The sequence below is a fragment of the Mesoplodon bidens genome (genome assembly GCF_964165515.1).
Source record: "Mesoplodon bidens genome assembly, chromosome: 18".
NCBI classification, from domain to species: Eukaryota; Metazoa; Chordata; class Mammalia; order Artiodactyla; family Ziphiidae; genus Mesoplodon; species Mesoplodon bidens.
Genome location: NC_138175.1, coordinates 2,452,951 through 2,473,268, shown reverse-complemented (window position 1 = coordinate 2,473,268; position 20,318 = coordinate 2,452,951). Strand labels below are relative to the sequence as shown.

The window sequence follows — 20,318 nt, the reverse complement described above, 5'->3', positions numbered from 1 at the left end:
CCAAATCAGGCCTTTTTTCTTTTTTTTTAATCAGGTCAGTTGTGCAGGCACGTCCCACTGGAGACAGACACTGCAGGGAATCTCAAAACATCTGTTAAAGTTGGTCATACTCGTCCAATGTAAATCAGGAGGCTGTGCTGACATTTAAGCTTTGGTCTTCTTGACGTTAGTAACTCTACGAACTTTCCTCTCATTTTCAAACTGCTATGATGTCAATTAAATGTTGCAAGAATGGAGGACGTGCATAAAGGAAGACCATAAAGACTCCTGAGGCTCTGCTCGTTGTAAACGTGTCACAGATGAAACACGTGAAACAGGAGAAGGGCAAAAATGAAAGACAGAGCAGATGCATGGGAACCAATCACCCTGCCCTCCCACGAGAAAAACCTGCTTAAAAGCCAACAAAGGGACTACATATACCACATACGGATTTAAGTCTGCCTCTGCTGGCCTTTACTGTTATATAACCTTTTCTTGGTCTCAGTCTCCCCAAACGTAAAACTACCCCCTTGGGGGTGAAAAATGTTTCCTAAAATACGGATGTACAAAATTCCCTGGTTAGGACTCGGTGCTCTCACTGCCAAGGGCGAGGGTTCAAAACCTGGCCAGGGAACTAAGATCCCGCAAGCCGTGCAGCATGGCAAAAAGAATGCAGAGTGCCGGGCCAAGTCCAGGAGACTGAATAAATTCGGTTCACAGTGACCTCTTCCTGCACTTTTCCCATGATCTGAGCTCACACCATGTGGATGTCCCCAGACTCAGTGATCTTCCCCAGAAATAGCAAACTCAGCCTTCATTCTGGCTGAAGCGCCTTCCCGTTTCTTTGAGGTCAGTGAGAAAACATTACAGAGGGGACAGCGGCCATTGTGTCAGCCGTTAATAACCAGGCCCAGTTCTGCGTGGCCGCAGCTCCACGGCAAAGCCCCACGCGCTGTAACCCAGCCCCCAGGAGCGACAGACCGACGTCAGTAATCAATTAGTCCGCCTGGTTCCGCGGCTACGCCCGGGCCTCGGCAATGAAGCATGCGCAGCCTTGCCAAACGACAGTGGGGTGATGTTTTCATGTTGGAATAAGCAGTAAATTACAAAAGCAATACCCACACTGTTTTTCATTGTTAAGGATCTAAGAGGCATTTTACACGAGTTCTCTTACTTCTGAAAAGGCAGGCGACGTTTTCACATTAGTGAACAGTGCTCAAAATATGCATGAGACGCGCCAGTAGGCGAGGCCTCCAGCTGTGATCCAGGGCCGCCTGGATCAAGGTCACTAAGGGGGGTGGGGAGGGGTTACTGTCAAATGCAGATTCCTGAGCCCCGTTTTAACGCGGCTCTGAATCAGACTTGATGTTTGGGGGGACGAGGGCAGGAACATGCATTTTCAGAGCTCCCTAGGTGCTAATCGGTGCACGAAAGTCCAAGAATCACCCAGAGAGGTATCCTCTCAGCTCTGAGCCATCTCCCCAGGCTGACAGGTCTCCCAGCCACTCCAACACCGACTCTTGCTGTGAAACCTCGAAAGTTCTTTAAGACACCCCCTCCAAAGCGCAGATAGGGCAGCCACCCCGCGGTAGTATGTGCTACACTGTGAAGCGAGGGTGGACCCTGAGAACAAGTAAGAACTGCCCCAGACAAAACACCTGTGCGCTGCAGACAGCTGTGCCCACAGTGCCTGGGGAGAAAGTCAGACCCGGGGACAAGGGTCCAGGAACACATGCCCTCTGAATTTGAAACTCTACCTCTGGGCCGGTTTAAATGTTTCTGGAGGATAAAAAATAAACCTAACTGAGACTCCGAAGAGGAGGGAAGTGAAATGTTCCCGACTGGGAAGGCTAAGGGTTAGACAGATGTCAATTCTCCCTAGGTGAAACCTACAAACTGCGATCCAATCGAAATCCCATTGGAATGTTTATAAAACAGAACTTGAACATTCTGAAGCTCTTATGAAAAAAATGAGTGGCGCTTCCCTGGTGGCACAGTGGTTAAGAACCCACCTGCAAATGCGGGGGACACAGGTTCCAGCCCTGGTCTGGGAAGATCCCACATGCCGTGGAGCAACTAAGCCCATGCACCACAACTACTGAGCCTGCGCTTTACAGCCCGCGAGCCACAACGACTGAGGCTGCACACCACAACTACTGAAGCCCGCGCACCTAGAGCCTGTGCTCCACAACAAGAGAAGCCACCTCAATGAGAAGCCATGCACCTCAACGAAGAGTAGCCCCCGCTCGCCACAACTAGAGAAAGCCCGCGCGCAGCAACAAAGACCCAATGCAACCAAATATTTAAAAAAATTAAAAATTAAAAAAAAAAATGAGTGCATGACAAAGAAATTTTTGAAGTAAATGAGAAAAACCTTCCTGCTATCCAAATAAACCACAGAGCTATAGCGATTAAAATGGAGCAACACTAGAATAGGTGGGAAGAGAAGATCAAGGAATCAGAAGAAAACCCGGAAACATCCAGAGCCTCCTGGACTGTGTGTGTGCGTGCATGTGTGCCTGCACTGGCTCTCTGGCCCAGTCTGGCACACACTCAGGCACGTGTTGCTCTGCATCTTAGGTTTTTGTACAAGCTTTTTTGTACAAAATGAGAGGGAACATTTCTTTAGGGTATATTCCTAAAAGTGAACGTGGGGTCGAGGGGCAGGCACCAGCAACAGGATGCTGGAACGACGGGTGCTGCCTGCCGACACTTCAGCCAGCGGGAGGGACCCCTGCTTGGCCAGCCCTCGCCGCCTGACAGTGCAATCTTCCATGTGAGCCACTCGTGGCTGCCTTCTCTGTCCGGCCGCTTGCTGCTCACTACTCTACACGAAGTCTCTCTTCTGAACGTGAGCTCGCTTCACACTGTAAACCTGTCACCACTCCCACACTTTCCTGGTGGCATCATTCCTGACACAAAAACCTTAACATTTCCCATGGTCAGACAATCACCCTCTTGTGGCTTCCGGTGTGTGACTCACTTAGGGAACCTTCCCTGAGACGTGCGTGCTCCCTACACACGGTGGCTGCAGACACTGCAACAGCAAGGAACGGGCCACACAGGGCACACCTTCCTCGCTGGTCTCACAGAACACAATGGGGCAGCAGGCACGGCGAGCTCTGCAAAGGGCGGTGACTGCATGTCACTAGTGCCTCCCTGCTTCCCTGGAGCGAACACCTGCAACACCTGTCACAGAACCGGAAACATCTGAAGGCCACGAGAAAGCACGCACCACAACACAGCCCAGCAGGTCCCTGCGGGACACCCCACAACATGCCGCCACCATCAACACCAGGCCCCACGGGTGCTGCTCCCTCACGGAGCCATTCACCATCCCTCACTCATACATTACAGGCAAAAGCTACCAAAGCTGATAAAAATGCAACGAAACATCAAGAACCAATTCACCAGAAGTGAACAAAGAAATAACTGGATTTTGAAAAGAATAACTGAAGCAAGGCAAGAAAGACAAAAAAGGGTACATGCTCTGCGCCTGAACACTCTTTTAAATTAAGGGGAAAATGAAAATGACTAGGTCTCAACATATACACAATGAAATCAATTTTTAACATGAAAAGTTCTTAGTTGCCATGCCTTTCCCAGAGCAAGTAAGACAAGAAGATGCAGGCGGCGCTCGGGAGAGCACACAAGGCCCACCCTGGGTCCAACTTTACCAGGACTGCTCTCCAGAGCTTCCCTGGCAGCTTGGCGAGCATGGGGATCTCTGAGCACCTTCCAGTCACTCTCACAGTCAACTCTTTACACGGCTGGTCTAACACTCCAGGCTGGAAGCCGATCTGAGCAGGCCGACAGCCCGGTATTCACGGGCTCCTAAAAGGCCCCTCAGGGGACCACGGAGCACACCCTCCAGGGACCTCCCTCGGATGCAAGTCCCAGGACCTGCAGCCCTGCACCCCCCCTGAATTCCGCTCCGCTGAGGCGGGGAGCCTGGCGGCCACTTTAACAATACAGAGCTGGTGCCCCAGAGACGCGCATGTGCCCCACGAGGGCAAAGCCACTGACTCCACTTTCAGTCCATCATGCTACTAAGCTTCTTCTCGTACATAATTTATATGCAGACACACCGTCCATCTCTCTACAGAGTCAGGCGTGTGGCTCTGGTCACGGAGACCGCAGGGGTGAACGTGACAACCACACCTCAATGTCACCGACAGAAGCAGGAATTGAGCACCAATCATGGCCGAGCCTGGTTTACTGAACAGCGACATAAAGGCTTCCCTGTCCTTCCTCTTACACGCTCCACTATTCCTATGTCAAGCAGACCTAGCAGGATACTTCCTCTCAGTGACACGGCACTCCACGGGCAGCAAGCTGAAACCCAGAGCTGCCTCTGGGGCGATAAACGGACAGGAGAACTGCAAGAAAACATGATCATTGTTGACGCTGACGAGGGGAGGGAGGACCAGGAAAACAAGCCTGGATGCGGCACTGGTCCCAGAGACCCTGGCAGCGCCTTTCCCGAAGCCAGATGTCAGGCAGCCGGCACCGGGCCGGGCCGCTCCGTGAAGGGGAAGCTCTTCCCTCACTTTGGTTACCAGCCAGACTGATCTCCCAGATGGGGCATCCGCGCTCCTCGGAGCCCTGGAATTCTCCTACAAGAGCCGATGCCATCACCGTGCACCCCAGACGCCGGGACGGGACAGGAGCGGGCCCAGGGCTCATGCTCCCCACCTTACCTGACTTGCTCCCACGTCTTGGTGGCCAAATGCAGGACCCAGAGGTCCCTGTAGTGGTAGAATTGCTCTCCATCGGGAGAGGCAAACTCCCCGCCAAAGATCCACAGCTGTCCGCCGCCCTGGGGCACCACCACAGCCTGTTGAGAGAATGGCGACAGGTCAGGGCACAGCCGTACAGCTCTCAGGTAAAGCCGGAGCCCCTCCCCCAGGACACCCGGCGCCAAGCCCTGACCTCGTCTTCAAACACCTGCCCCATCAGGTCCTTCTCGCAGCCTGCCCCTCTGTGGTTCTGCTGACGGCCCAGGACTCACAGGCCACGTGGGAACCAGGTGGGACCGCCTGGGCTGACAGAGCCACACAAGCCACTGGTGGGCCAGCCCGCCCTGAGAGTCACCAGCCCTGGGCCCGAACAGCAAAGGGGGCAACTGGGCCCGTCCTTCACACCAAGGGGGTGCGGGACGGGAACCCGTCGAGGGGCCGTCTGGCCAGGGGCTCACAAGCAGTGCCGACGGCAGCAGGCACAGTGTGGCCGGGGCAGGGGAACTGGGTTGGGGGCAGCTGGACGCCAGGTGCTCCAAAGCAGCCCGTGTGAATGCCTCCTGCCCTCGCAAACCGCCACGGACAAGCACACACTGGGCGGTCAGATGGTGGTTCCCAGAAGGCCCGCTGTGGGCACCCTCCGAGCACCCTGGGGCTTGCACTGCAGTGCGGTCCTTCACCTAATTAAGCTTAATACTGCAGAACTGTGGCTCCATCACCGATGCTGCTCCTGCCCTGGACTAACTGGAGGGTCCTGGCGACACACTTAGGGTGATGTGCCCCCACCCCCCGCACCATTTTCACTCAGTCTTGTGCATCCTCTCTGGACTGACCTATCAAGAGACAAGCCAGCTTCCTAGGACTCTAAAACCCCAGTAATTATAAAGAAAGAAACGGATCACTTCAAATCTTTAAACCAGACATGAGGATTAGCTCAGGCCCAAACCTAACACGTTTTTTTGAGCTTAATAAAGTTTAGGGAGTACTTTCACGCTACGCAATACAATGTAGTTTTGAAATATCATATTATAGAAGCTACTGAGGGCTTCCCTGGTGGCGCAGTGGTTGAGAGTCCGCCTGCCGATGCAGGGGACACGGGTTCGTGCCCCGGTCCGGGAGGATCCCACATGCCACAGAGCAGCTGGGCCCGTGAGCCATGGCCGCTGAGCCTGCGCGTCCGGAGCCTGTGCTCCGCAACAGGAGAGGCCACAACAGTGAGAGGCCCGCGCACCACAAAAAAAAAAAAAAAAAAAAAAAAAAAAAGAAGCTACTGAATGTCCCAGGATAACACCACAAATAATGCATTAACTGGGAAAAACAGTACAGGGAGAATATATGTATATATACGTACATATACACATGTATATATGTGCACACACACGTATACACACGTATGTATGTGTATAGTCCAACTAATATGAAATATAAATGCATAGAAATATGAATCACAGGTGCAGAGAAAAGATACAGAAAATATAAATTAGGAGTTCTGGAAGAATGGACAATGAACTTACTCTGCTTTCGTTATCTTCATTTTTTTTTCACAATGAATATTTATTACTTACATAATCAGTTTTCAGAGCCATTCTTAAAAAATGAAGTCAAACTCCAGGCAAGAAAAAAGACTGTGACCAGAGTGTGTCTCCCACGTCCCATCACAGGCAGAGAACTCTGGGGACACGAAGGTGGACTGATGGCCAGTGATCTGAGGGCTCTGTGTTAATCTCCTCCTCAAAGACCATAAACACCAAGAAAGAGCTAACACACTACTCAAGAGAAGATGCAAACTACAGACAGGCATAAAACTTCCACTTCTGACCAGGCTCAGCAATCAGCACCATGCCAGCCCTCCCACTGTAAACAAGGAGGAAACGGGACAAAACCTATGAAGCACGACAGCCAGACAGCACGACGTGCAGGACCGTGATCCTGAGACACGGTAAACGAGCAAGGTCAGCCCTCTGACCCCACAGGCAGTTTCACACCCTCGTGGTCCTGCTGAGCTGAGGAAACAGAAGCCAGAGTTCCAGGATGCTGAGGCAGCTGGAATTTGCAGGGCCGAGCCCCCTGAAGTCTGGGTGGGTTCCCCTGGAGCCCATAAACACTAAGCTGCACGTGTGCAGACTGAGACCACCGGAGGCCGGGCACAGGGTGGGCACCATCACTGTGAGGCTGAAAACTTGAAAACGACCTGAGCTCACAGTGGGCTCGGAGACAGACAAGTTCCAACCAGAGTGAAAGGTGCCAATGGATACCCAGGGCGTTCACTAGGGACCACAGAAAGGCCACGCCGTAGAGCTACCATTCTTAGAGAAAGCCTCCAAAGGCTCGTGGTCATCTGCACGAGGCTGAGCCACCTACCAGAACGCAACTCATCATCTGTTGATGAATGAAAACAAACGCAGACAGTCAACACTCCAGCGGCACTTTGCTGACTGGCGTCACGCTCGTGGCAGGAGGGGTCTGGGCATCCCAAACACCACCTGCTTTACTAGCGTGACACAGACTGAGCACGCTGTCTCCTCGTGGGCCAGGCTGAAACTGCAGAAGGCATCAGAACAATGACAACCTGACAGAGAAGGAGTATGAAGACTCCAGTCGGAATGTTGTAAATAAGAAGACATGTGAGAATCTGAAAAGACAAGAACTGCTCCAGTGTTCAGGGATGTATCTCAGCTCTGGGGCTTGCCCAGGCTTCCCTAAGATCTGCTTTTGCATTCACAAAGTCTATCATCTAACCACACAGTTCCAGCAGAAAAATGTGACCCATATCAACAAGGTCAGTCAATACAAAGAGACCCAGAGGGCTTCCCTGGTGGCGCAGTGGTTGAGAGTCCACCTGCCGATGCAGGGGACACAGCTTCATGCCCCGGTCCGGGAAGATCCCACATGCCGCAGAGCGGCTGGGCCTGTGAGCCATGGCCACTGGGCCTGTGCGTCCGGAGCCTGTGTTCCCCAACGGGAGAGGCCACAACAGTGAGAGGCCTGTGTACCACAAAAACAAACAAACAAACAAAAAGAGACCCAGAAATGATACAGATGAGAGAATCAGCAGACAAGGACTTCAAAAGTTATAAATATGTCCAAAGACTTAGAAGAAAACATGAACATAATAAACAAACATGTAAACAACCAACATTCCCTGGATCTAACAGAGGCAAAGCACTGCCCAGTGACCAAAGCAGGATGGCACTGCTCCCCATACAAGGCAGGGCTGTCCTAGCCAGCATCTACTTTGCTACTTGTCCCATGAGGCTGTATGCTTCCCAGGTGTTTGGGTTTCTGTATTGTTGTCTGAACTGGAATAAAATCACGTCTAGAAAACCTTAAGTTCACAACTCTCCCTCCAAGGGTCAAAAAAAAAAAAAGGCACAATGGAGTCCAAACAACATACAGACTCTGTGAATGGATTCTGACATCAGCCACATACGTCAGCTTTGTGTAAGCCCAGTCCTAAAAACGTGCCAGGCCATCAGGACCAAAGAAAACACAAAATATGGGACATCACCAAGAATGGCAAATGTGTCTTTTTTGTCGCTGTATCCCAGCCCTAGAAGAGTGCCTTGCATGTTAAAGATGCTCAGAATTTCCCAAGGAACAAGTCTGCAACACCTTCTCGGATGGACGGCAGTGAAGCTGTGACTGAGGTGGAGGAAAACCCTTTCTGCAGCTCATGTGGGCACTGTCAGCACAATTCTGCTCACTCAGGAACAGGCGTTTTGTAAACAATAACTCTTCTACATAAACTACTTACTGCTCATGCTTGCACAAAGGCTGATGAGAACAGAGGTGACATTTTTTAACCATATGGAACCTTTTGTCCTACCGTAGGAGAGAATGCATTTTGTTTCAAGTGCGTTTACTCAGTCATTGCTTGGGGAGAAACAAACCATCAGGCAAGTAACAAAATGTGGACTCCGCCTACGCCCGCCCGCACCTCCCACTCCCCCACCCCTCAACCGTCCCGTCCAGGCAGGAGTGTCTGAACATCCTCCCCAGGGGCGGGTGCCGGGAGGGGAGCACCAGCCAAGGCCTGACAGGTGAGGCCCGACAGGTCGTCGTCAGGCACACCTTCAGTGGGCCTCGTGACCCTTCCCCTTCCCTCACTGGCTGTGTTCATTTTAGAAAAGGCCACTGAACTCTCAAATTACACGCTAAAATAACTTAACCACTGGACAGCCAGGGAAGTCCCAGGTTAAGACTCCACGCTCCCAATGCAGGGAGCATGCGTTCGACCCCTGGTTGGTGAACTAAAATCCCACAAGCCACACAGCACAGCTAAATGAACGAATGAATGAATGAACAAGATAAAATAACCCCCCAAAAATCTAGAGAGAAAAGCCAGAATGAAGGGTCCACGTATAAGCTTTCTCTTTCTATTCATTTTACCCCAATTGATTAAAGATAAAGAACGTGGCTTGTCATCACATTCATTAACCTAGTCCATAATGAGGAAAAACCTTTTTTTAATATTTATTTATTTGGCTGCACCGGGTCTCAGTTGCAGCACGTGGGATTTAGTTCCCTAACCAGGGATCAAACCCGGGCCCCCTGTGTTGGGAGCACGGAGTCTTAACCGCTGGACCACCAGGGAAGTCCCATGAGGAAATTTTTATGTCTCAGAATTTAACGTAGTGGAATTTGAACTGTAATGACCTTTAGGCAAAAGACTTTATAACCAATTATCTGTTTCCCACAGCCCTGATTTGTTGTGAAATTCACAGAGTAAACAGCAAGCCAACCTTATCTACAGGGTAACATTAAGCCTCAGACTCATAAAGTACTCACAAGATGTACATACAAACCGGAGCCTGCCGAAGTAACTTACTGAAAAATCTCCAAGACTTTTTATGACACTAATTCTTCAAGGACAGAGTTAATAACTGATTAAAACGGATAAGAAAACGAACATCAAAGAAACACCTCAGCCTGCGTTCCTGGGGCCCAGGAACTGGAGAGGCGTTGAGAGGGGAGTGCTCCCCGCCGGGATGGGCCGGGATGGGACAGGATAGGACAGGACAGGACAGGACTAAGTGCTTAGCCTGGAGGCCTGGGGTGGATGCATTCTCGGAACTGGAGAGGGCTCCGGTGAATGGACTAGACTTACCAAGATCCATTTATTAATTAAAACCCAGCCTTACTAAGGTCTAGTTTTTAAATCAGAAAGCAGGGCACGCCTCTCTTCCAGAAGATGAACCAGTCCGAATGCCGGCAAGCCCGGCTGTGCACGAGACATCTGTGCAGTTCAGGCAGTTAGCTCGCGCTCACAGACCCCATTTCAGTCGGGAGGCTCTTCTGAGCACAGGATTAGAAAAGAGAGAACCACACACTGCGGAGGGATGTTTCAGCCGTGCCGCAGCAGGCTGACACTGGAGAGGTATCACTCTTCCAGATTGTCTTTTGAGCCCCAACACCGTCCCGGGTACAATAATGAACAAGAAAGACCAATGCCTGTCCTCGTGGAGCGTACGAATGTGGAACCATGAAACCAGGACCCTTCCCTGGTAAGTCATCGGCTCTGACGGAGCTTGCCGGGGTGAGTGGAAACGAGCGGAAAGCATGCCGACCTGGCGCTGCGCCCTCAGCGTCCCTGGGCGCCACTCATTTCACTCTGCAATGGCTACTTGCTGTAACCGCTGACACCGTTCATTCTGCCTTTTTGTTTTCATCTCTCTGGTCAACAGATCTTGAGCCTGTGGGAGCCTCTCTCACTCAACTACAGGAGCATTTTCCTGACTGCTACACGCCAGGCACCACGTCGGTACTTTTACCTGGCTTCACACCACCTGGAGGAGCAGGAGTTCATCTCCAGCCTCACAGGTGAAGGCTGAGTGTGAAGCAGCTCAGAAACAAGGCCAAGTTGGAGGCAGCCAAGTGAGGACCAGGGGCAGGGTCCAGCCTCTCCGTACCAGGCTGCCCGCCGTTACCAGCTCTAAAGGTCTGTCATGGAATCCTGAGTCAGGGCCCCAGCGAGAGAGGAGGGGAGGCTGGTGGCCATACGGACACGTACCTGGTGAGCACAACGCCTCGGAGGTGGGTTGGGGATTTCGACTTGAGTCCAGGCGTCCTTCCTGATGTTGTAGATGTAGAGTTCATTATATAAAAAAGTCTGCAGAAAGGAAAAGGTACATTAGTGTCACGAATGGTGCTTCCATACAAGCGACAGCAAGTGGAAGGTAGGATCTCAATCACTAGCTCTCCCCAGGAAACGTGTTTTCTAAGGCTGGTCCCCGGACCCTTCAGGATGATGACACAATGACAAAGACCATCTCTGGACCGCCATGCAGGGAAGGCGAACTCAGGATTTTGGAACTGTTTCATCTATAGCTCTGAAACACAGGGCTTTCTGGTCTGCTCAAAAATAAAAATTACAGGTTTTACAATTTATCAATTGCTCTGCAATTTATCAGCACTATTCAAACACCTTTGGAAACCCATCATGAGGAAGAACAACAGGGTACTGGCCCACCTCACGCAGGCAGTAAGAGGCGTGACCCTAAAGGTCCCTAAAGGGCCCTGGTGGCTTGTCAAGGACCATGGCCCAGGCCAGTCCTGACATGTAGACACACAAGAGGGGAGTTAAAGGACCATGAATATCTGATATCAGCTTAAAATGAAGTGTCCTCTAAATGAGACCCATGAAAACTTGGAGGGAAAGAAGAAAATATATACTTAACTTTTTGGCCATTGAAATATTCACCGCCAAAAAGGATTAATTCCGCTTTCTCAGGATGAGCGGAGAGTGAGGCATTTAACCTGCAAGAGATACAAGCAGCAGCTCAACACAAAATCAAACCACGTGACGCCCAAACTGAGAGCCGTTCTCCTTTCCATCAGAGGGCTTCACCACCAGGGACGTGCGTGTCCTAAACTTCTGTGAGGAGGAGCCTGGCACTGAGGACCGAAGCTGAGGCCTCACCATCAAGACACCAACACCCAGGCTCAGTCTCCCAGGAGGGCAGGGGCTACTCACACAGCGTCTGGCTGAAAATCATCAGCAGTGGGAAGTCTAGGGGCTCCTATTTATGCGCCAATTTTCCAGAACTGTCCTGTTTTAAAGGTCTATCCTCTTAAATCACAATCTAAACTGTTCTAAGAGGTCCAGTATTGAAGCATTTCAGTATACAACCCAGATCCCTTCTATCTAGAAAATGCAAATACTTCCCTACTTACTTCACACACGAGGACAAGGGAATAGCCATAAGAGAATTATAAGGAGGTCCTGACCATTGCAGCAGGAAGTAATGAAGGGTACAGTGACTGAGAGGGAAAGTACCCTTCTTGCAGAAGCCCTCAGAGCGGCATTCCCCAAGGTGCCCTCCACCACATTAATCCCACAGGACGCTTCTCAAAGGGAAAAGGGTTTCAAGGTCAAGGAAGTCTGGGAAATCTGAAAACTGTTTTTCTCCTGGGGATTTAATGCAGACAGAGACATTCTATAGGCTGAGAAACTCTGTAGTCAAACCCTCAAATCAAGATAGTGCACCCTGGGCTCTGGTACAACCAAGCACCTCATCCTCATGTCCCCATTAAACTACCTCTGAGCCAAGACGTGGGGACGTACACACTTAAACTTGATAATTTTCATGGGTTTTTTCCCGTAATGCGATAGATGGGTGGAGGTGAGAAGGTACTAAGGTTACCAGCGAAACGTCCGCATCCCTGTAGATCTCAGCTCCGACTGCTCCCTTCTGCCAGGAAGCTTCCCAGCTGACCCATGGAACTGACAGGGTCTCACATCATATTGCGCCATTACACCTGGCCTTTTGGGGCAGCATACTTTAGGAAACATGTCATCCAAAACAAGGCGACCCACATTCAAAGTGAGTTCCCTCAGATAAAGCCTCAAAGGTCTCCAGGATTTACCTGCTTCAACAATTCAGATGAAAACGTCCACCTACCATGTGTGACTCTTATGCTTGGCCTCAACGGTAACATGATAAATACAAGGAAAATAACAGCAGATTCCTAACGGAATTTAAGAGCCGAAGAACAAGAAGGATCTGCAACTCTGGGAGCGGCTGCAAAGCCGCTTGTGTCTGCTCAGGGGTAAGCACGCTGCTCCCGACCCTGAACAGGTAATGATCGCACGCCAGGGGCGAAGTCGTGGGATTCGGGGCCATGCCCCGCACCCACTGAAGCAGAGGGGGCACTCTTACCACCTCCCTTCCGGACGTGCTACACCAAGGGCTCCACTCAAGCCTGAGGGAAACAAAGCAAATCGTTTCTCAGCTGATCAGGACAGCCCCAGATGCTCGTGCAGTTAAGGCATTTCCCCTTCTCCAAAGGACACGGCATCTCCTTATCAGGGTCACTCAGCCTCCCTGGGCTCCTAGCTTGATGCACTCCGTGTCCGGCCTCTGCTCTGCCAGGAGCCAAGTGTAAGAACTATTGAGCCTGAATCCCTGGATCAAGTTAGAGAACTGGCATTCCGGAGCCAAGGGGACGAGAAGAAAGGAGCAAGAAGCCAGTGAAAACCACAGCCTGAGGCTTCCCTGGTAGTGCAGTGGTTAAGAATCCACCTGCCAATGCAGGGGACACAGGTTCGAGACCTGGTCCGGGAAGATCCCACATGCTACGGAGCAACTAAGCCTGTGCGCCACAACTACTGAGCATGCACTCCAGAGCCCGCGAGCCACAACTACTGAGCCCACGAGCCGCAACTACTGGAGCCCACGCACCTAGAGCCTGTGTTCCGCAACAAGAGAAGCCACCTTAATGAGAGGACTGCACACTGCAATGAAGAGTAGCCTCCACTCTCTGCAACTAGAGAAAACCCCGCACATAGCAACGAAGACCCAATGCAGCCAAAAATTAATTAATTAATTAATTTTTTAAAAAACAAAAGAAACCCCACAGCCTGCTCCTTCCACAGGGTCTCAAATCCTACAAAAGATGCTGGAGCTCCTCACATAAACTACAAATCCACCTAAAATGGCTAACAGTTTACGTTTAATGGTCACACTTTTCACATGAGAATTTGAAAGCATTATGAACAAACACAGCAAAGAGCTATCATGATTTTAAGTTTCGCACCGTGATGGGCCTTTAGAAACCTAAGAAGCAAGGAGAAGCTCACGGACTGCCCACAGACTGTCACCAGGTGGCAAGCGACCAAGCCCACACAACCTCCCTGACGGGCAGAGCAGCTGTGCTGGGAGACCTCCTCACAGCTGTGTTTCTACATGACAATGAAGCTGAGGTGCCTCACTCCCATTCTTCCTAAGTGGAAGTGAAAAAAATGTTTTGTGGGAGCTGATCTGGCGGGTTTTCATGATGGAAATGTCCCAAGTGTCCGGTTACTTACGAAAACACGGTGCCTACTTCAAGCACTTTTCCAATCTATACCAGAAAACTTCAGGTCAGAAGCTACACTGGAGAGTCCGTGCTGCTTACCTTGGAGAAGGTGGGGAGCAGGGTGTCTCCACAATCCGAGTCTTTCTGGCATCTAGAGCCTGGAAGTGGGCTATGAGGGCTTCGAGGTCCTCCTGTAGACAGACAAGCCACCACACGTGAGACGTTTTCTTAAACCCTATCACGTGGCCAGATGCCTGGGTCAGCTTTCCCCAGCCCCTCTGACCTGACCGGGATCCAGTCACATCCGTGAATTACAACTTGTTTCTCCCATTTCAAACACACAGAACCTGACACATGTGCAAATACTCAGGACCTGACCTTCCCGCGCACGGCATGTGCATCATCTCCTTCCAAACCCTCACCCCACCCCCCAAGGCCTTCCTCTCAGACAAGCCCACCCAACTTCACGCCAACACCTGCAGCCACCCCTGGAAACCCAAGCCTGGGCCACCGCACCAGCCTGCTTTGCTGTCTGTAGAGCAGGGTCTGATGTTTTCTTGTTCACTTATTTATTTAGTTTCCACCTCCCTCCCACCAACATAACAAAACATAAGCTCCAAATGAACAAAACATGTCAGTCTGCTTAGAATGGCGCCTGCGCGGTGGGGGCCCGACATCTATGAGCTGCAGCCAATCCGTGTACGAAGGTCTCCACCATTAGGACCGCAGAAACCAATTTAGACGTTAAGGCGCCAATTTCCGTGCACAGCTGGGCAGCGTTGGAACTCAGTCTTCCTGCCCTCAGTCCCTGCATCTACGGTAGTGCCGCCCACCCCGCAGTGACGCACGATCTGTCTGTCACGGGAAAGCCTCCCATCCTTCTCTTCAATGCTCAGCCCAGCACCTGGCTCCTGCTGAGACCTGGCATCTGTCCCCCCATCCTTCCTCCCATCCCACCCCACCCCACACTGCCCCGGCTCTCCTTCCCAGGCTCCACATTCTGCAGGGCCTAAAAGCGGGTCTTCCAGACCCTCCTCCCTTCCTCGCCTGCCTCACGTCCCACCCCACCTCCTCGCTCTCCCAGCCGCACTGGCTTCCTCTCGGCTCCTTTCATCAGAGCATCACACCCCCTGGGCCTGAACAGCCACCCGCACCCCCGCCCCCACCGTGTGTACCCCCTTCACCTTCCCGAAGGCAGCCACTCTCTGGAACGGAGGACTCGTTACTCTCACACCATCTCTCTATACTTTTACTACACGTTATGTACCCCTAAACTATATACGTTATTGTTTTAGGTTTTTCAATCCCATGTAAATGTTATCGTACTGAACATTCCCTTGCAACTTGCTTTTCTGCTTAACGCTGCTGAAAGAAAGGTCTGACACCCTGAGCCCATTCACTGTCACGGTGGCGGAGCTACATGGCTTCTCCACCATCCAGCTGCTGCGGAACATGCGGGTCAACTCCAAAATTTTCTTTTTTACAAGAAACACTACCACGGCCGTTCTAGTACCTGTCTTTGTGTAGCTGGGGGTAATGTTTCCAAGGTAAACCTTTAGGTGTGTAACTGCTAGGCTGTAGCTTCCACTTTTCTAGGTATTGACAAATTAGGATCCAACTGGCTCTACCAATTTTCACCTTCACGGGAGTCCACAAAAACATCCATCATCCTGCTACTCCTATGTGTAACTAGGTACTCAAGACAAGTTACTAAACTGCTGGACCCTTACAGGAAGACGTGTGTGGAGAAGTGACTGCTGGAGCCTCAATAAGCTCAGAGCTCCCAGTCCACTGTCACTCAACCGAGAAATTATCTTCCTTAAAGGGAGAAGGGAAGACGGGAACAAGGTGGGAGGAAGGCGTGGCTGTGACGAGCAGCAGCAGGCCTGGAGGGAGAGCTGCTGTGTCAGTCCTGGGGCGAGTGGCACTGACACCCGCCTGGCTAGGCCAGCAGGAAGCATCAAACCCCGCCACGCGAGGGCAGGCACGACCACGGTGTCTCTGGTTGGGAGCAGGCCTCGTCGACCCCTTAGTTAGGAGCACAGGCTCTGCAGTTGTGTAACTGAGCAGGACCCTATGAAGCCTTCCGGGAACAAGAAACCGCACCCCTCCCCCCCACTCCCCCGCCCACATGTCCTCTGCCTGCCTCTTGTCTGTAGAAAAACTTCAGCCTTCTAGGCCTTCCTGAGTTCCAAAGAATAAATTTAATCAGAGAAGGAAGAAAATGAAGAAAGAAGGGTTAAGGAAGACAAAATAATAATAGTTTGATCTTAAAGTCAAGGACCTTTAGTCCCTCCTCAACAGCTGCAGATGATACTCTGTGCCACGTCCTGTGAGCTGTTTCGCAGATATGGAAACCCTCACCGGGTGGAAGAAGTTAACTGCGTGCTGCCACCGGTAGCACAGGCAGACCCCAGACGGGCTGGAAACAGGTTGATGATGTTGACTCCTGATGACCTCACCACCAACCAACAAGAAAAATGTCCACAAGCTGATCACACAGCCCACAGCCCCCCTCCCTGACCCTGTCTTTAAAAACCTTCCGTAAAAGCCTTCAGGGAGGTCGGGTCTTTTGAGCACCAGCTGCCTGGACTCCTTACTGGGCACCTGCAATAAACCCCACTGTTTCCCTCACCACAACCCAGGGTCTGTAGGTTGGTTTTGCTGTGTGCAGGCAAGAGGACCCAACTTTGGTTCGGTGACTGTCGGGTGACTCGCTTCAACCCCCACCTCCTCCACTTCTTGCCAGTTAATCCAGTAGCCGCTCCCCATGCCCGCACGTTGAACAAATCTCACCAGATTAAAACAAGGTCCAGGAGCCAGGTGAGCTTCCCTCCTACCACTCTAAGGCAGCACTTCTCAAACGGCTGAGCATCACAATCACTGGGCTGAGGGGCTGGGACAGGGCAGGTCTGGTAGCACAGGCAGCCTAGTCTGGGAAAGCCTCTCCAAGGTGACAGAAAACAAGCTGAAAGATGAAAAGGAGCCAGTGTAGAAGAATGTATTTGGGGTTGAGGTGCAGAAAGAAGGTGGCATAGCTGAGACACAGCACAGAGTTGTGTGGCCGGAGGGGAGTGAGCCCAGGTGATGCAGGTCTCCTCAGCAGGGTGAAGAGATGGGGCTTCAATAGGACAGTGTAGAAGGGGAGGAATCTGCACGACAGCCACTTGCAGGTGTCAACCAGGTATCTGAGACATGAGTTCTGCACTGGGCAGAACTCCAAGTTGTCCCCCAAGACCACTCGCTTAGTCCCGCTGGCAAAAAACGACAGGAGACGGGGAGAGAAAAGGCTCAACCCCATTATTTGACAGATGAGGAAATGGAGACACGAATGCCTTAGAAAGAAAAGGGACAAGAGTATGCGGTCAAGAGCTCTGGATCAGGGACACCCGGTCAAATTCCAGCTCCAAGCCACCTCACAGCTGTGTGACCCTGAGCTGCGCGTAACCTGTTAGCTTCTGATTTCCCGTCAGATGGGGACGCCAAAGCTACCTAACTCAATTGGTTGTAAGAATTAAAGCCCAGAGAGCACAATGCCTGGCACGCAGCACTCATTAACCACTACAAACGGCCCCGGGTTAGGGAGCCCGTGAGCAAGTCAATTAAGAGCAGAGAGCTCTCCTCTAAGTTCAGCACTGATCCATTTGTAGACACTGCTAAAGAGAGAGAGAGAGAGAGGGAGAGAGTAAGAGGGGGAGGGAGGGAGAAGGAGAGACAGAGACGGAGAGAGACAGAACTGTTTTGGAGCGCCCCACAGTTCCACTTACTTATTCCACTGACGCTCACTGCTCAGGGCTGCCGTGAGGATCACGTACCCTCTTTTAAAGCCGAGGACTGAGGCTTGCGGAGGCGCGCCCGCTCAGCCCGGCCCCTCCCAGCGCCCAGCACAGGGGGCCCGGCTACGCACGAGACCCGGGACGAAGGAGGCCAGCCCGCCTTCCGGCCCCGCTCACCTCCTCCTTCCGCGAGCGCTTGGACACCTTCTTCTCCATCTTGGCGGCCGTCTTCTCCGCCCCGCGGCCCTTCTTCTCTTTCTTGCCTTTCTTGCCCATCGCGCCTGGTCAGAGGAGATGCCGAGACGCCTGTGAGTCTCGAGCGGCGCGCCGCGCGCAAAAAATACGTGCTGGGAGGCGCGCAGAAACGCGTCACTTCCGGCCCGCACCCCGCGGGGCGGGGCGGAGCGGGCGGGGCGGGGCGGAGCGGGCGGGCGGGGCGGGCTGGCTGGCTGGCTGGCTGGCTGGCGGGGCGGGGCTGGCTGGCGGGGCGGGGCTGGCTGGCGGGGCGGGGCGGGCGGGCCTGGCGGGCCTGGGCCCCGGGATGGATGCTTCACCGGTTCTCTGTGCTACGCCTTTGGAAACGGGCCTGGGGGCCTCGGGCTCCGGGTGGCGTCCGCCTGGAAGCAGTGGGGCCCCGTCCCCGTCCCTGTGCCGTCCGCCCTCAGCTCGGAGACCTCCTCCCGGGGACTCGACGTCTGTTGTTCCCGCCGCCACCGGGCCCGGGCCTGAAGGTTGGCTTCAGTGTCTGCCGTGTTTACGCATATTGCTTAGTGCGTGCACATTGCACACTGACCCAGTTGGGTGACTTGGTAAATGAGCCGCGTTTTGTCAGCGCGAACCCTGGTACGAGTCAAATGATTGCTGTGGCTTCGTTCCCCATAGAGACGCTTATACACTTAAAGGATTCGCAGACCCTGAGCACCAGATATTGTTAGGGGCTGAGGGTACTGTGCTCAGCAAGAAAAACAGCCCTGCCAGTCCGCCTTCTAGGTGACTCCTTAAGTGTCCTGTGTGAGGGGACTTGTTTCTCCATGATCGAACAGGGCTGATGACACCCCCTCCAAGAGCAGTCAGTGTTCCAAGTCTGGGAAGCCAAAACCGCCCACTAGCATTTGACTCAAATGACTTAGTAAATGGGAAAAACCACAGGTAGAACGTGGAATGCTATGGTTTGGACAGAGCAGAGTGAAAACGCTTCTCATTGCTTAGAAGATGTCATCTTTGGGCTTCTGATCAAGGAAACAGGACAAATTAAGGACAAGCACAAGCAAACATTTGGCAAAGGAAAAGCATAAATCAGGAAATAATCTCCTTTCCTACTTTGTGGGTGAACCGCCACAAGGCTCAGCCTTAAAGAAATTGAGACAGGCTGGGACCTGGGACCTTTTGGTGCAGTGCTTGCACCTGGACAAATCTCCTCCAAACAAAAGACAAAGCAACTAAGGGATTAAAAATAACTGCATGAAAAAAAAAACAAAAACTGCATGCATGTGGCAGTTGGGGCAAACTATGAACAAGATACAAAAAGACCAAAGACCCAACTGCCACTTCTGAGGAGTCAGGAAGCAAAGCACAGGTACTGCAAATGATCCCTCTACTCAGCACCGCCAAGATGGGGGGGCAGACCACCCAAGCCACTGCTGGGGACCAACCTGTGGACCCGCCTCTGCCCTCACCCCATATAAGGTACAAGCTCGCCCCACCCCCACCCCCGTCAGGGAGCGAGCAAAGGAACCTGCTACTTGGTTTCGCTCCCTCGTGCTGCAGCACAAGTCCCAATAAAGCCTTGCCTGAATCTCTTCTCTGGCCTCTTATCAATTTCTATTGATTAAGGAGTCCAAGAATCCTGATCGGTAACAAAATCAACTTAGATCCAATCAATTTACTAATCTCTGAGCAGCCAGAGAGGAATGCTTTTTCAGCCAACTCCAAGCCTTGTGCATTAACCTAGTCTTTCAGAAGAAAAACAGGGCTTCCCTGGTGGCGCAGTAGATAAGAATCCTCCTGCCGACGAAGTGGACATGGGTTTGAGCCCTGGTCCGGGAAGATCCCACATGCCGCGGAGAAACTAAGCCCGTGTGCCACAACTACTGAGCCTGCGCTTTAGAGCCCTCGAGCCACAACTACTGAAGCCCGCGCGCCTAGAGCCCGTGCTCCGCAACAAGAGAAGCCACCAGGATGAGAATCCCGCGCACCGCAACAAAGAGTAGCCCCGGCTCGCCACGACTAGAGAAAGCCCACGCACAGCAACGAAGACCCAACGCAGCTAAAAATAAATTTAAAAATTAAATCTTAAAAAAAAAAGAAGAAAAATAAAATTTGGGGAACTACGGGGGGTGGGGGGGATGGGGAGGTGGAATACATTCAGGCTGCCGCCATCCCCAGCACTGATTGTAGGAGAATGTGAGAACATGTGAGATGATAGAGAAAAGAACCAGCTAGAAGCCAATTGGAAGGGAGCTGCAGAATTTCACAGTAACCTGGCCCCTGAACCTGCAGACATAATTGCCTTCAATAATGAGCTACA

General features: G+C 52.1%; 1 protein-coding gene across 1 annotated transcript in view; it reads right to left on the bottom strand.

Annotated features, from left to right (window-relative positions):
• Window positions 1-20,318, bottom strand: part of KLHDC4 (kelch domain containing 4) — a 58,809-nt gene that overhangs the window by 37,726 nt on the left and 765 nt on the right. The window contains exons 2-6 of the mRNA XM_081216130.1: window positions 17,969-18,072; window positions 14,115-14,206; window positions 11,396-11,474; window positions 10,729-10,827; window positions 4,680-4,816 (exon numbers count right to left, since the gene is read on the bottom strand). Of these exons, the coding sequence (XP_081072256.1) occupies window positions 4,680-4,816; window positions 10,729-10,827; window positions 11,396-11,474; window positions 14,115-14,206; window positions 17,969-18,067 (506 nt within the window). The 5' untranslated portion in view covers window positions 18,068-18,072. The remainder of the gene's footprint in view (window positions 1-4,679; window positions 4,817-10,728; window positions 10,828-11,395; window positions 11,475-14,114; window positions 14,207-17,968; window positions 18,073-20,318) is intronic.